The sequence below is a fragment of the Argopecten irradians genome, chromosome 2, assembly GCF_041381155.1.
Source record: "Argopecten irradians isolate NY chromosome 2, Ai_NY, whole genome shotgun sequence".
Classification (NCBI taxonomy): domain Eukaryota; kingdom Metazoa; phylum Mollusca; class Bivalvia; order Pectinida; family Pectinidae; genus Argopecten; species Argopecten irradians.
The window spans coordinates 27990845-28007631 of NC_091135.1; the positions used below are offsets into that span (position 1 = coordinate 27990845).

The 16787-nt window shown below is 36.0% G+C and overlaps 1 protein-coding gene across 1 annotated transcript in view; it reads right to left on the minus strand.

Annotated features, from left to right (window-relative positions):
- Nucleotides 1-16787, minus strand: part of LOC138315018 (uncharacterized) — a 35306-nt gene that overhangs the window by 4673 nt on the left and 13846 nt on the right. Inside the window, exons 6-21 of the mRNA XM_069255730.1 lie at nt 14206-14475; nt 13440-13566; nt 12495-12699; nt 10291-10526; nt 8417-8749; nt 7682-7945; nt 6946-7078; nt 4799-4993; nt 3391-3427; nt 3172-3246; nt 2585-2739; nt 2132-2324; nt 1602-1721; nt 1101-1255; nt 676-789; nt 13-127 (exon numbers count right to left, since the gene is read on the minus strand). Of these exons, the coding sequence (XP_069111831.1) occupies nt 13-127; nt 676-789; nt 1101-1255; nt 1602-1721; nt 2132-2324; nt 2585-2739; nt 3172-3246; nt 3391-3427; nt 4799-4993; nt 6946-7078; nt 7682-7945; nt 8417-8749; nt 10291-10526; nt 12495-12699; nt 13440-13566; nt 14206-14475 (2727 nt within the window). The remainder of the gene's footprint in view (nt 1-12; nt 128-675; nt 790-1100; nt 1256-1601; nt 1722-2131; nt 2325-2584; nt 2740-3171; nt 3247-3390; nt 3428-4798; nt 4994-6945; nt 7079-7681; nt 7946-8416; nt 8750-10290; nt 10527-12494; nt 12700-13439; nt 13567-14205; nt 14476-16787) is intronic.

Below are 16787 nucleotides of genomic sequence, written 5' to 3' on the forward strand. Positions count from 1 at the left end.
CACAAAACTTACCAAAGGAAAATATCTCCCACATAACAACACCATTTGACCAGACATCCGATTTCTCTGAAGCTTGCTTACTCTTGTTCATGCATTCTGGGGCAATCCATTTTACTGGTATCCGTTCCTTGTAAAAATGAAAATGAAGAAATTGGTATCTGGAAATTCATCGTAAATAGTGTAATTCAGGCATTAGGTATCTAGGTATCACCGTACCCAACCAACTCGCACGGTTGTTTGTATTGTGCTTGTTAGCATATTACCTCCGAGGCAAACCATTTCGACAATTTGTTATTTAAAACTAGATTAATTTTGCCCATGTGAGGAAGATTTTATGTTCTGGCCCAGACTCTTTAAGCAGTTTCTTACTCTTTAAGCAGTGGTACATTGTAATTGCTTCTCCTGGTCAGCGCTGAGCATAAATGGACTAAGGCGACTGGTAATTAGCCCGTGGTGAGTGACCGATTGTAAGGGACCTTCGGTGCCTGACAGCATACTTCAGTGATTTAGTAAATGGGATATGATTCCACTATTCAAAGGAAGCTTAGCATGGAAATGCCACCGAAGACACACCAAAGCATGCTATACACCACAACCGCAAAACATAGCTTACAGTAAAGTCCGCCTTCATATTACCATAGCAGTTATTAGGACTTGAAGTACAAACCAACAAACCTTTTTCTCGCCGTCCTCTTCGTCATCTCCATGGCGGGGTCCAAATCCTGAGATCTTCGGTTCAAGCTTGTCCGTCAACAATACATTCCGAGCTGCTAAACGCATGTGAACAATCTGACAACGAAAGGTGGTCTAACTAAACGTTCATGATGATGTCTGTCGAACACATTTGTCTATCAAGGCGATTGAACGATTGTACTATCAAATATGCGAACAATTCTGACAAAAAAAATAATGCACAATCACAGAGCTTAACAGTTAATAAATATCGTGCTATGTTGTTTATTTAAATTGTAGCAGAACAAACTGAAGAAAATCGAAATCCAGGTTTTAACTTACAACCCTAAAAGCCTACAAACTATAAACAATGATATAAACATACATACGTCAGTGCTACTGTAAACAGATATAAAATAGAGTCCTACCTCGCGACCAGCGAGATATTCCATTCCCTGAACAATGGAATATGCAAACCGGAACAGGAAGTCAATGGCGGCGTCATCAGGACGTTCTCTGCTGTTTACAAGCCATTCCTTCAACGATCCATACCCACAACGCTCCAGTAACATTACTGGTCCCACTGAACATACAGTACAGCTAATGTTTGAGGTATGTTATGGAACTCCCATATTTTGATGATGACCTTTATGATGGACGCCAATAACAGGCATCATAATATCAAAATATCTGATACATCTGTGATTTACCAAAATATCTTCGAGTTTACATTATTTTTTGAACGAGCGCACAAAAAAGTGCAAAACTACGATACCCCGCTAAAATAAATTATTCAAATGACAATCTCCTAAATGCATACATAAATGCAAATGATTTGTTTTTCATTAAAGACGCATACTAGTTATACTACATGCATTTTGCTTTAAATAGTTATCAATGAAGCTAGCATACAATGGAGCTTGTCTTACTCTTGTCATCATCAGTAATGGCTCCAATCATTTCTAAGATGCACGAGTGTCTTCCAACCTTGGTGCCGAAGAAGTTGATCTTTGCCAGCATTAGTACAGAGTCTTCTTCCCTGAATTCACCTGGACAAATATACAGGTAAAACACCAACGACTTAAAACTTAAAACCAATTATAATAACTGTTTGATTTAATTGTTATCTTCTATGACATACTAACATCAGGTATAACTGTGATTAGAGATTCAAATGAAATCTCTTGAGATGACTGAGTATGATGAGGAACAAGCGAACGGACACAACTCATAACCAGCCCTCTTAAATTAAACGAATCAATATGTGTCTCATATGTATATATCAAAGGAAAGCAACATACAGTGTAGCATATCAGCAGTCAATAAACTCTTTTCGATCGAATTGTAATATTAAATACTACCTTTTAGCCAATTAGTAAAATATCTGCATCTAAATTTCTTTGAACAATTATCAAACGATGATAACCATCATTATGAATGATAAAAAAATAAAACACACCTTTTAAAGTTTTCGCGACCACTGCTAATTGCTTCCCTGCCTGGATAAGACTGGCTTCGTATATCTTTGCAAACTTTCCGACGACGATTAGATTATTGATTGTTAAGTCATCAGGACGAAATTTCCACTCAGGGGCCTGCTCATACGTCTGGTGCCCATACATGTAAATGTCATCCTCGTCAAATCCTCCATTCTTAAACAGTCCATGCAAAACATGATGACTGAAATTTGACTTTAGGAAAATACTTTCCAACTTGCAAGCAAGATACGATAAAGACATCCAAAGTGATATTGGCGTTCATAATTATTAAGTGTTTTCGTGTTCACAGACCTGATTTATGTTTAGTTATTCTATCCCAGTTTCACCTCAAAGTCAAAAATCAATGTAATTACATTGAGAGAAAAACTTAACTTTTTCCCCTGATCTCACAATAACTATACTGCAATAGTCACCTTATATCCTTCAAGTGCATCAAAGCCATGTCCTCTCTTGATAGATTTTCTAATGTTGTTGAAGCCTTCTCGGCTCCTTTCTTTAACTTTCTGCAGTCGACCAGTCTTGTGCAATACCAGCACAAATACCACAAATATCAAGACAAGCAATCCACCTATGTAGTATACAACCCAGCTGTAAGACGGGCTCATATCTTAAGTAATCTTTCTTGTATGACCAGAAATGGACGAAATAACATTTTGATTTAGCGTGGTAAGAAATAATAAAACTTTAAATCGCGTGTTAAGCTCATAGATACATGAAATATTTCTAAAATTAGAGAATACACAAATTACAGCCTCGATTTCGTATTTAATCTGTGAATATTTATGAATCGAAACAAGGTTGGCCTTTATGACACAAGTTGCTTGAAAACGAGAGACCATCTAAATTACAATACAAAAAACGACTAGGAATCACGATATCTTGATAATAAATTCAAATAATAATCCATGAACTGCTTCGGAAGTAAAATCGTATAATGTGACTGTTGTGGATATTCCATCAGCTCTCCACTGTTTACTTGTTTAAGAGGTCAGATACTCACATATAACTATTGCTGATATTCCACCACTTGTTAGCTCCCCAGAAGCTACTAGTCGCTCTCTGTGTATCCGTGCACCTGTATCATAGTTGAGAGATTTACATGTTGTACAATTGCAGTTAGAATTTCACTAGAACTTGTATTAGACTTTATGATGAGAAAGATGAGTTGATTAAAAGTTATTTTAGTTAACATTGTGTAATGAATTTAAGGATGACTTACAATAGTCCATTCCACTCAAGCTCTGAACGTCTTCTATCTGCAATACACAGATTACTTTGTCTTAACTTTAAACTAATTCTTTCAATATCGTTCTCGACTCTTTAGGACACGGTAGGGGGATATCTTGTAATGAATAAACAAAATCGAAGGGAAAATTGGCAGAATGAATTTCGTCTACATGTCTGGTATGCTACGATAACTAGTACTATTTCAGTTTAATATGCGAGAAGTGTCTACACCTTAAACAATAATTTCTTACGTTTTAATCTTATCATGGATCCAATTGATATGAGATTGTTAAAATATCTACATAAAATACTATAAAATAGCAGCAGCATTAATATACAGTAATATTTTCATATCATATATACAATGTACTGTACGGTTTCTACAAAGTTTCCACGTTTGCGGTGAAATACAATACAACTTGTATTCATTAAGAAATAATGGATATTCTATTTATTACATGTTTACGTCCCTATTCTATGTCTAGACTAGACCACCTGATACCGGTAAATATACTTAAATCAGTCACGGTATTCTTGTTTACTAATTTAGTTTCAAACATGAAGGACCTATTTCGAGGAAAGGTAAGATAGATAATGTAATGCAACATAGTTGTGCTGCAACAATTAGAAATCAAAACTCAATAGGAAGGATGCACGTCATATTATATTTTTGGTTTAATATTTAAAAAAAAAGTATCCCCGCTAAAACGATAATTAATATTTTCAAATATTTTCACTGTAAATGTTGTGTTCTGTATAGCAAATATTGAGTGAAAATTTCAAAACAGATATTTTCACTGGAGTGAAAGGAATCTACATACATGTTCACCATCAATCCATATCAAAATATGACACTCTAAAAATATTGTCCATGATTCCAAGTTTTAAAGGTTAACAGAATGGACTAATTCACGTACCATGTGGTACACGATAATGTTTGTGCGGGACTAGTATCTCTAGTGATGATGGAACGTAACTACAGTATTTGTAATCTTCCCGCTGAAATGACGTAAGCGCGGGATATCATATTTTGATTTCATCCTATCACCAATAGAAACAATAGTTCCGCTCCAATGATATCGGATATCGTGTGGTACGTGAATTATTCCCATTATGTAATGACAATGATGTCTGATAAAACGGTATACAGTTATGGCACTTAATGCAGTTATTGTTATTTAACCATCAATAGGTCATGACCATTGACGATTATAGACACTATATGAATACGTATTTTTGTCTTTATATCGAAACGATACTGTTGTATGTAATTATTGTTGAAGAGCGTGAATATCACAGCATAACAATACATGTATCGGTAACATAATCTAACATAAAAGAAAACTGCGTAATTACTTATGATAATATAGAATTATTTTAAAAGATCCGAATAAACTCACCAAAAATTCAGCGGATCCATTCTGCATGGCCTGGTTGAACACAGTGACAGTGGTTATGTAGTGGGTGGGGCTGTTTTCAATGCCGGGATAGTAGAAGGCACAGTGGTCAAGCTTCAATACGTGACGGAGATTAAAACACTCCCCGGTACTGATACAGTAACATACCCCGGACTGCTCACAGGAGGACTGAGTCGACTAGATCATAAATCACCAAAATAGTATTAAATCGATACGTGCATAGATGGTCTCGAAAAATATCCAGTTACCATGGTTTTTAATTAAAATATAGGTTGATACTAAAACAAATCATGCAACAAAGTGTAAATCAGTTGCCATCGTTGACAGAATACTGGCAGTTGGCAGTGGATCATGAACTATTTGAGGCAATAATCCCTTCAGAAAGATATTATTATAGTACAAAATAGCAGTGTCTATGTAGCGTCCTTCAGTACTCGTGAATAAATCACAATTATCTGTACATATTCTGACTAGGCTATCATATGAACCAATCACAATTATCTGTACATATTCTGACTAGGCTATCATATGAATCAATCACAATTACCTGTACGTATTCTGACTAGGCTATCATGTGAATCAATCACAATTACCTGTCCGTATTCTGACTAGGTATCATGTGAACAATCACAATTATCTGTACATATCTGACAGTATCGTCTTAATCTACAGGTAATCATGTGAATCAATCACAATTATCTGTACATAATCTGACTAGGTAATCATGTGAATTAATCACAATTATCTGTACATAATCTGACAGGTAATCATGTGATTAATCACAATACTATATCTGTACATAATTGACTAGGTATTGTATAATACAATTATCTGTACATAATCTGACTAGGTATCATTGAAATCACAATATCTGTACATAATCTGACTAGGTAATCATGTGATTAATCACAATTATCTGTACATAATCTGACTAGGTAATCATGAATTAATCACAATTATCTGTACATAATCTGACTAGGTAATCATGTGATTAACACAATTATCTGTACATAATCTGACTAGGTAATCATGTGAATTAATCACAATTATCTGTACATAATCTGACTAGGTAATCATGTGATTTAATCACAATTATCTGTACATAATCTGACTAGGTAATCATGTGATTTAATCACAATTATCTGTACATAATCTGACTAGGTAATCATGTGAATTAATCACAATTATCTGTACATAATCTGACTAGGTAATCATGTGAATTAATCACAATTATCTGTACATAATCTGACTAGGTAATCATGTGAATTAATCACAATTATCTGTACATAATCTGACTAGGTAATCATGTGAATTAATACAATATCTGTACATAATCTGATAGGTAATCATGTGATTAATCACAATTATCTGTACATATCTGACTAGGTAATCATGTGAAATCACAATTATCTGTACATAATCTGATAGGTATCATTGAATCATCAATTATCTGTACATATCTGACTAGGTAATCATGTGATAATCACAATTATCTGTACATAATCTGACTAGATCATGTATACAATCATCTGTGATTATCAATCACAATTATCTGTACATAATCTGACTAGGTAATCATGTGATTTAATCACAATTATCTGTACATAATCTGACTAGGTAATCATGTGATTTAATCACAATTATCTGTACATAATCTGACTAGGTAATCATGTGAATTAATCACAATTATCTGTACATAATCTGACTAGGTATCATTTATCAATTATCACAATTACCTGTACAATTATTCTGACTAGGTATCATTTGAGTCAATCACAATTACTGTACGTATTCTGACTAGGTATCATTTGAGTCAATCACAATTACCTGAACATAATCGACTAGGTATCATTTGAATCAATCACAATTATCCGTACATAATCCGACTATGTATCATGTGAATTAATCACATTTACCTGTGCATAATCTGACTACTAGGTATCATGAAATGTCCTATCTTATTTTAGCAGATGGTGAAATATTCTTGAATATACAAACACAAGAAGGGTAACATATAGTATTTTCAAATAAAATTTAGGAACAAATTGTTGACGTCACGCATAATTCAGCATAGTTTATCAGTTTTGTAGTGTCCCCTATTTATCTTAAGAGCAAATTAGTATACTTACATTAGTTAGGTTTCCGGAGATTTCTAATTTATATTTATCTGGAATTTCAACAATTTCATCGGTTGCGTTGTCTTTAAATGTCCATTTTACCATAGCAATTCCACTGTCCCTGTCAACCGCATCAAACTGGAGTCTATCAGAAAAGATACTTTATATAAACATATGATTTTCACCGCAATGTATTGGTTCTATGAAGCTCTCTACGCTCTTAGGGTATAAAAACTGTGCAAACGTCTCCAAAATCACTTAAAACAAATTTAACAATTAGCTCCTAATCCAGAAAAAGTTGATCAAATGATGCAATGCATATTACGTCTTATGGTCAGTAATATCTTACAGACAGCTTCACTAACACGCTAGACAATCAATAATACACAAGTAGTGATAAAACATGACAAATTCTATAACTTTTCTGAAGTTATCAAATGGATGTTTTACTTTAAGTTACTATGTTATGAATGTTATATTTTGATACATTTGCAGGCCAAAAGTAAGAATAATAGAAAAAAGGATTTTATTGAGGGAGACACAAACTGATGGAGTTTTAATACCTGTCTTTATACTATCCTATTTGTTTTTCAAAATAGTCAAAACACTCGTTTAACTACGTCGTTTTGTAGCTTGAAGAAAATGCATGTACCTCACCCACTGGGTGTGTAACCTAACTCAATTGTATACCTAACTTACTTGTATTAAAAAACTTTTCAATTGGTTTTTTGTTTTAACTTATTTTTACCTGCTGAAATATTCCTTATGGGCGTTTCGGTCCAAAGCAAACGTATTCTCCCGAATAACTGGAGGACTACTATCAAAGCAAACCATTCCGTGGTCTACTTCTTTGTTACCGACAAGGTCATAAGCTCTGACCCATACAATTTTGCAGCTTCCTTTTGGAATCGTTTCCTGGATCTCGGTCGTCTCAAGCAAATCTGAAACCTCCCTCCAATTCATTTCTATCGGTTCAGGGTTCTTTGAAAGTGCTTCAACTTGAAATTCAAACCTGAAGCAAATAATCCTTTACAGCTAGCACTTTCATGTATATGGCTATGCAGAAATTGGTTTATGTTTGGCGCGATGTTGGATAAATAAACACTCATGTTCGAGATTTCTGTTAGTTTAATTAATTAGAAACTTTATTCGTTATCTTGAAAGAGTAGCTTTTATACGCAGTTCTATGGGTCAACGAGTTTTGCACATTCTTTATGTTATGTTAAAATACCAATCCTCCTTCTAAAATGGATTTACTACTCCAAAATATATCATTTCAATTAAAGATAAGACTTTCCAGTTTATTCGGGAAATAGAACAACAGCTGATTATTGCAAATAAAAAACAGTATATGACCTAACCAACCCATCAGATAGACTTTAAATGATACATGAACTCATTTATGCTACAAAAATGACAGTTATTGTAAGAGGATTATACTCTCTCGTAAACAAAATAATAACTGGCCATTTGTTAGATGTACCTTACGATGCCGTTTACATTCGGTATACTATGACTTGTCCTGTTAGCGGCTCGGTTTTTAAGCTCTAGAGAAACAGCCTTTTGTACTGTGTCTAAATATTTGTTCTTGAGTTGAGCAGGGTAATCCCGAACATTTGCCAGTAAACCACCTTCCACATGAATTTCGTTCACAAACCGTCCTGTCCAGTCAATTGCGATGGTTGTCTTTCCCGTTGTGTTCGGGACTTGCCAATGATAGCCCGACTCTGGGGAGGCGCTTGTTACATGTACAGACTTGGTTGGTTCAAGGGAGATCACCGAGGTAGAATCATACAGGAAAAACTCGCGGGTATATCTGTGCAACAAAAATATGATTTAGTTTCGATATTATGCAACTGGATAGAACATGTAGCGGCTAGACTGGTGTTCGAACCGGCGTTTCAGGAATATAACATAAAGCTCTAACGGTTGAACTACCTGGTCACCGTAAAATTGACTCAGTCCAATTCCGCTGAATTTACAACCAAGGTGTAATCCACAGCGTTGTATCATTTATATGTGAACAGAAAAAAAACCCAGTTTTATCACATACATAACCGCCGGTTCAACCATGTCATACGGCCATGCCACATTCAAAATGTATATCGTTAAATACATGTATGTATGTGTAATGACACTATTGTGACTCCTCCACAGGTAATAATAGCGATTGTAGACAGTAACGTGACATCCTAGTCTAATTTATATATAGAAACTTGTATATTACAAAGTTACGATGATCCTCTCTATATATTAGTCTTGATACATCAATGTCTAAAGATTCCTAATAATAATTAATTAAACTCGTTACTTGAACATGGAAAGAAAACAAATTTAAATATAGATTTTCATGTAAAAGTATTCTCTGATATATCGTGGTAACGTCCTATAAGGGATTAAGTAGCGGTATAAATGAGAAACCATCTGACAGGAACGAGTAAGACTATAAATATAATTATACATCATAAATCGCTATGGATTTCAAAGGTGTGTTTGGTACATTAAAAGTCAAAGGTTCTCTATGTTTATTAAAATCCTTTATCATTTTTATAATTATTCTGCAAACGTCATGTGTTTGCGAGCGTAACGTCTGAATTTTCGAAAAAAAAACGACGTGAATTGCGCTCTCAAAATAATGACGTTACTATGGATACCTACCCGCAAGGTAGCTATCTCTGCAAAGCCGGAATGATGAATATTCAGTGAATGTTTACATGTACATTTATAAGAGCGAAACTCTTTCGACGCTTGAAGCGCTTCGAAAATCGAAGCTCTGTTCCGGTAACATGTACGTAAGCAAACGCACATGTAGAGATCATTGACCTGCATGCATGCATGGCTAAATATTTTTCGTACTTCCGATTTAACCTGTTCCGGTTATGCGTTGCTTTGGTACTGCTTTCCCCAGTAAAACTATTTGAATAATGCAAATGCATTAACAGGATTAATTAAACATATTTTTATTTATTTTTTAAATAATGATAATAACATTTTTGAAAATTAAAGCTACGGAATACAGAATACACCAAAAGAACGATGAGCACAAGGAATCATGACGTCACATCACGTCAACAAATGGCGCAAAATCATATGATTCGCATACGCGGCACCCAGGCCTGTGTACAGTGGACACAGTAAACCAACGACCAAATACGAATCTCTGAGTTCTGTTTGAATTAAAAGTTTTATTATGCTATGCCGTGCATGATTCATATTATGTATATAGGTATGTAATGCAGACCAATACAAAGCGATGTCAGTAGTGGAGACATCAGGCTAGTTAGTATAATATACATGTATCTGAGAGGCTTTATTTCAGTTCTGTACAATCTTCGAAAAGAAAACTTAATGACATACCTGGTATTGTTGGCTTTGTCCTTTACGCCTAGAATCGCGGAATACATGCCCGGTTCTTCCGGGGTAACGATATGCTCATGTACGGAGAGGTCGAATTTCCACTTCAATGTTGGTGTCATTGGATCCGCTTCTAGTAAGTATTCACCCCCGCCACTCAACTTGAAGACTTCCAGGACGTATGACTGGAGACCAGATAGATTGTCGTTCCAACCTGTCCATCTCAAAGTGACGGGAGCCTATTTACATAATTAGTATACAAGATGTTCATTTCTACTGTGTCTTACATTATACATTAATAGTTTTATATGGCAAAATACAACAAAATTCATACCAATTGTTCTTAAATTTTATACATGAAAAGTTTAATGTTTTATATTTTGTACATTAACCAGTATACCTACCCGTGTTATTACATTGACCGGTATACCTACCCGTGTTATAACATTGATCGGTATACCTACCATGTTACTACCCGTGTACATGATTACACTGACCGTATACCTATCGTGTTATTACATAGACCGGTATACAAACATGTACCTACCGTGTTATAACATTGACCGGTATACCTACCCGTGTTATAACATTGACCAGTATACCTACCCGTGTTACATGATTACACTGACCGGTATACCTATGTGTTATACACGTACCATGTTACCTACCGTGTATTAATGACGTTACCAGTACCTACCCGTGTTATACATTGACCGTATACCTACCGTGTATACATTGACCGGTATACCTACCCGTGTTATACATTGACCGTATATCGACGATTATAACATTGACCGGTATACCTACCCGTGTTATAACATTGACCGGTATACCTACCCGTGTTATAACATTGACCGGTATACCTACCCGTGTTATAACATTGACCGGTATACCTACCCGTGTTATTACATTGACCGGTATACCTACCCGTGTTATAACATTGACCGGTATACCTACCCGTGTTATAACATTGACCGGTATACCTACCCGTGTTATAACATTGACCGGTATACCTACCCGTGTTATAACATTGACCGGTATACCTACCCGTGTTATAACATTGACCGGTATACCTACCCGTGTTATAACATTGACCGGTATACCTACCCGTGTTATAACATTGACCAGTATACCTACCCGTGTTATAACATTGACCAGTATACCTACCCGTGTTATTACATTGACCAATATACCTACCCGTGTTATTACATTGACCGGTATACCTACCCGTGTTATTACATGACATGACCGATACCTACGTGTTATTACATTGACCGGTATACCTACCCGTGTTATAACATTGACCGGTATACCTACCCGTGTTATTACATTGACCATATACCTACCCGGTATACATTGACCCGTGTATACCTACCCGTGGTATTACATTGACCATATACCTACCCGTGGTATTACATTGACCGGTATACCTACCCGTGTTATTACATTGACCGGTATACTACCGTGTATACCTACCGTCCGGTTATTACATTGACGGTATACCTACCCGTGTTATTACATTGACCGGTATACCTACCCGTGTTATTACATTGACCGGTATACCTACCGTGTTTATAACCTACCGTGTTATTACATTGACCGGTATACCTACCGTGTTATTACATTGACCAGTATACCTACCCGTGTTATAACATTGACCAGTATACCTACCCGTGTTATTACATTGACCGGTATACCTACCCGTGTATTACATTGACCGGTATACCTACCCGTGGTATTACATTGACCGGTATACCTAACCCGTGGTATTACATTGACCGGTATACCTACCCGTGGTATTACATTGACCGGTATACCTACCCGTGGTATTACATTGACTGGTATATCTACCCGTGTTATTACATTGACCGGTATACCTACCGTGTTATTACATTGACCGATATACCTACCCGTGTTATTACATTGACCGGTATACCTACCGTGTTATTACATTGACCGATATACCTACCCGTGGTATTACATTGACCGGTATACCTACCCGTGGTATTACATTGACCGGTATACCTACCCGTGTTATTACATTGACCGGTATACCTACCCGTGTTATTACATTGACCGATATACCTACCCGTGGTATTACATTGACCGGTATACCTACCGTGTTATTACATTGACCGATATACCTACCCGTGGTATTACATTGACCGGTATACCTACCGTGTTGTTACATTGACCGGTATACCTACTCGTGTTATATCGTTGACAACCTGTAACGGCGGATCGGGTATCACTTGTGTACAGGTGTTGTCATTCTCACAACGGTGATAAGGCGGAATATAGTCAAACTTTAACCTAATTTCCTTATAACCGGTTTTCCCGATAAATGTGTCCGTGGAACCGTCCGCCAGATCCATGTTTCCAGCACTAGTTACCTCGTATCGCATAGTAAACCTGTAAATCAATCGTGTTATTTTTTCAGCGTTTCACAAATGTAATGTTTGAAATTTGAACATATATTGTAGTTGTCTCTTGTTTAAGTTCAAAACTGTCAAATCTCAGTTAAATATGCTCCACATTCGACCGAGCATACACTATACTCAGCATTTGAACAATGATTGGTTATTTTTCACAAAAATGTTTGTCTAATTAACACATAATATAATGTTAATATAACTTGTTATGCCTTTGGTTGGTGTGCAATCAGTACTTCATTCCATATAGGGCATAATGCAATGGACTTTATTCGGGACGCATGTATTTATTTTCAATATCTTTATTTTGAAGTAATGAAATAGTGTAAAGTAAGAAACTCTTGTACCTGACGAAATTACTAATTAATCTGCTTGTTTTTGAAAAAGGAAAAAATATCATTCGTCAGCGGTGTAGCATCATTATTGTTATTCAATGTAGACATGGCAACCTTTAACAAACATTAGAACAGCCGAAACAGAGGACATTGTGTAAGTGTACTAAGGAAATAAATTGAATTATCTCATTTTGGTGGACTATAAAGAATTGTCTTGTCTTACAATCATAATGACACATCGATATAACATGAACGTGCCAGTAATGTGATAAGTTACACAAATGTACATAATGTTGGTGTTTATAACACAGTGTGTATACCACGCTCTTGTGTTGATCACTTAGCACCGGGTCTTAATTAACAAAGGTATACCAACGTTACTCACACATTGCCGTTATCCAGGCGATAATCAAAGTTAGCCACTGACTGGTGACAGGTCAGTACCCCAGACTCGATACCCTCGGACCGGGTGTGACATTGCACAATGTCTGTACGGTTTGGTGAACCAGGTCCTGAGACAGAATATAAATGGTTTCATGTACTATCAACATTACGCTTTTGTTGTTTTATGTCTTTTGCATCAGAAAGAGGTTTTAAAAGTTTATAATTTCGATAATGGATAACAAATCATACCTGGAATGATATAGATAGAAAGGTGACAAACCCGATATAAACTATAGTTCAAAATTTAATCAACTTATACAGAGTAAATACGACCTATCGTCTAGATGTATTTACAGTCAAGGGAATCAGAACCATTTCGTTAAAGGAAATACTGGCAAAATATGAGTTACAAGATTCCTGTTAAAGATGTCCCTTGGTCCTCATGATCATTGACCGATCGCCAGGTGTATTATAGCCACGCCTCGTGCTCGCAAACGCACGTGTACATATTCAATGTCGGAGCAAACATTGTAGCATATACAATACAAAATGCAAAGTCACGTGCGGTTTAATTGACAGCTGGTGATCCGTCAATTGTTAAAGTGTCCCTTTTCATTTGTTTTGAAATATGTCCCATTGCCCTCGTTCTAAAATTGTTCTTTCTTTATGAAACTATGTTAGTTTTCTTATCATTTCATCTGTACGTGTATCAAACGTACACGCCAGCATTGAATTGAATGTTCCAATATTACGACCCTGGGACCTACCTTTTGTAAGGGTGTACTTGATTTGACCACTCTCTATTCCAAACGTATGGCTTCGTACATATGACGGGTTTTGAGGAAGATCTCCAAGATCAAGAAAAGCTTCCATGGCAACGTCGAATCTGTTGAACTTTCCGATGTTGGTCCACCACTCCAAAGTATTCGTGTTGTTGTTAGGGGCAACCACAGTAAATGAATATATGATATCACGTCTGTCTTTATCGTAAAACTCTAAGGAGGCGTTCGCAGTCATCACCGATGGTTCTTTGGTTACTGTCAGACATATATTATGTGTATCATTAGGATAGAACTTTTGATTGATTTTACAGCGTCTATACCTGCTTTTAAAGTAATCTGTTAAACTAAAATTGTTGCCGACTGCTTATTCACCCATCTGATACGAATGCCTTGTTAGCTTACTGAGAAAGAATCAAAACAATCAATCTATTAATTGTGTTTGTAGGATATCGGAATATTTATTCTATCATACCTAGGAGTGTAATACTGGTTTTTCTTTCATACCTACACGTGTAATACTGGCTGGTCTAGGGCAATACACTCATGTCGCCTGAGGCTGTATTGCATGGCTACCCATGCAATAAAGCCTCGTGACGTCACGGCGTCAACAAAATCTCTATTTCCTCGGTAAAATTTTAACATTTTTTTTCACAAAATTGACTGGTTTTACTATAAAAGATGCAAGCAACGGAATTTGTGTTGAAAATATCATGTAATTTTTCATGTATGAAAAATTGACTTCCAGCCGTGGATTTCTTCGAATTTATTTCAAAATGGCGGGATACTATAGTTGTAAAATTGCAGTAAAACCTCGTGGTATGAAAGAAAAATACTCTTTCATAAGTGGATATGAAGGATAGGGATATTCTACCCTCGGGATCACAAAATGTTGCAAAACCCTCGGCAAGCCTCGGGTTTTACTACATTTTGTGACCCTCGGGTAGAATATCCCTATCCTTCATATCCACATATGAAAGAGTCTTATAATCTCATGTATACCCAATACACTCGTGAACGTCAACTGAGGCTGTATCACATGGCTACAAAATGTATCCCTGCGATACATCTTCGTGACACCATGGCGTCAACAAAATGATTTCCTGGTAGCAGTAGAACATCATTTTTTAGAGATCATACATGGTGTAAACAGAGGTTTACAAGTTTGGAGAATTGATTTTCAGTCGCTGTTTTCTTAGATCTTACCGGCATATATAGCGATATATATGTAATAATACTGTCGCGGTATGAGAGACAATGACGCATTCATATGTGGATAGGAAGCATAAGGATATATTACCATCGGTGTTACAAACTGTAGTAAAACCGTCGACTAGCCTCTGGAATAATTCTGTAAACCTTGCATAGAATACCGAATACCACTATCCTTGCTAATACATATAAAAGTGTCTGATGAGATCCATTGGTTACATGGGTAGATTTTAAGTGACATGATTTGAATATATTTAACAAGTATAGTTTATTGCAAGGATTTCGAGTAATAAGGGATTTATTACACCCGAGCGAAGCGAAAAATCATGTAATATCATGTCACGAGAGTGATAATATGGATTTTGTTCTCTTGGTATAAAAACTACTACGACAATATAAACAGCTGATAGTTTTATTATACGGAGACAGATAACCTGAAATAAAAAGAACAATACCTAACAATACATAGGGACAATCATACTTGATGCAGGCTTCTTACCAATGAACAAAAGTTCAGGGTGATTGAGGAATGCTCACCTTACCAGCCTTAATCCCAATCTCCTATTGCTCTCTGTTTAATTTATCTGTACGTATTATGTATGGTATACTAGGGGTTCTTGGCTTAATGTAACTACATCAGTTTGTATTTACTCATCGTAAGGAACACAAGGACTTTTGCCTTGTGTAGGGATTAAAAACTATGGCGCTGGGAAATGCTGCATTAAAATATTCTAAGGGATAGGCACAATATGAAGTAATTACCAATTACCTCTTGATTGGAAATTGTCAGAAACTTTAACAGTATTAGTTAACTGTACTTAGGCGAATTCCACCTATAGAATGCATAGATTAATTTAAAAGTGTCATTTGTTGATATAAAAGTTCCTATAGAGTTAAAACTTTCCCTTACAATATAATACTTTCAAGTTGTGTTTCAGCTTTTATATGATGATTAAATATAACATTAATTAATGAAGCTCTTTGCAATTCATTTAATTAAATGTGACATCATTATTGCGGTGTCAATCTAAAAATGTTGTCAGCATTGGTTAGTTGGCCTAGAGGTTGACTAAATCATTAGCACAAAGTTGGTAACGATTATCTCCCTTCTCTTACAGTATTTGTTACCATGGTCGACTGTCCAGCCCCAATTTCATGGTCATTGCTGATTCAACTGTAAAAGCAAGAAATTGGCCACACTTTTCTTTTGTGAGAGGATGGAAGTATGCTCTAAACATGAATTGCGGACTGAGTTTTTCTAGACACCACCAGTGTATTAGCCTTGAGTTGAGAACTTGTCTTTATGAGAAAGGTTCAAGATTCAGTCTCCTGGCCGAGGCACAACTTATAGTCACCAT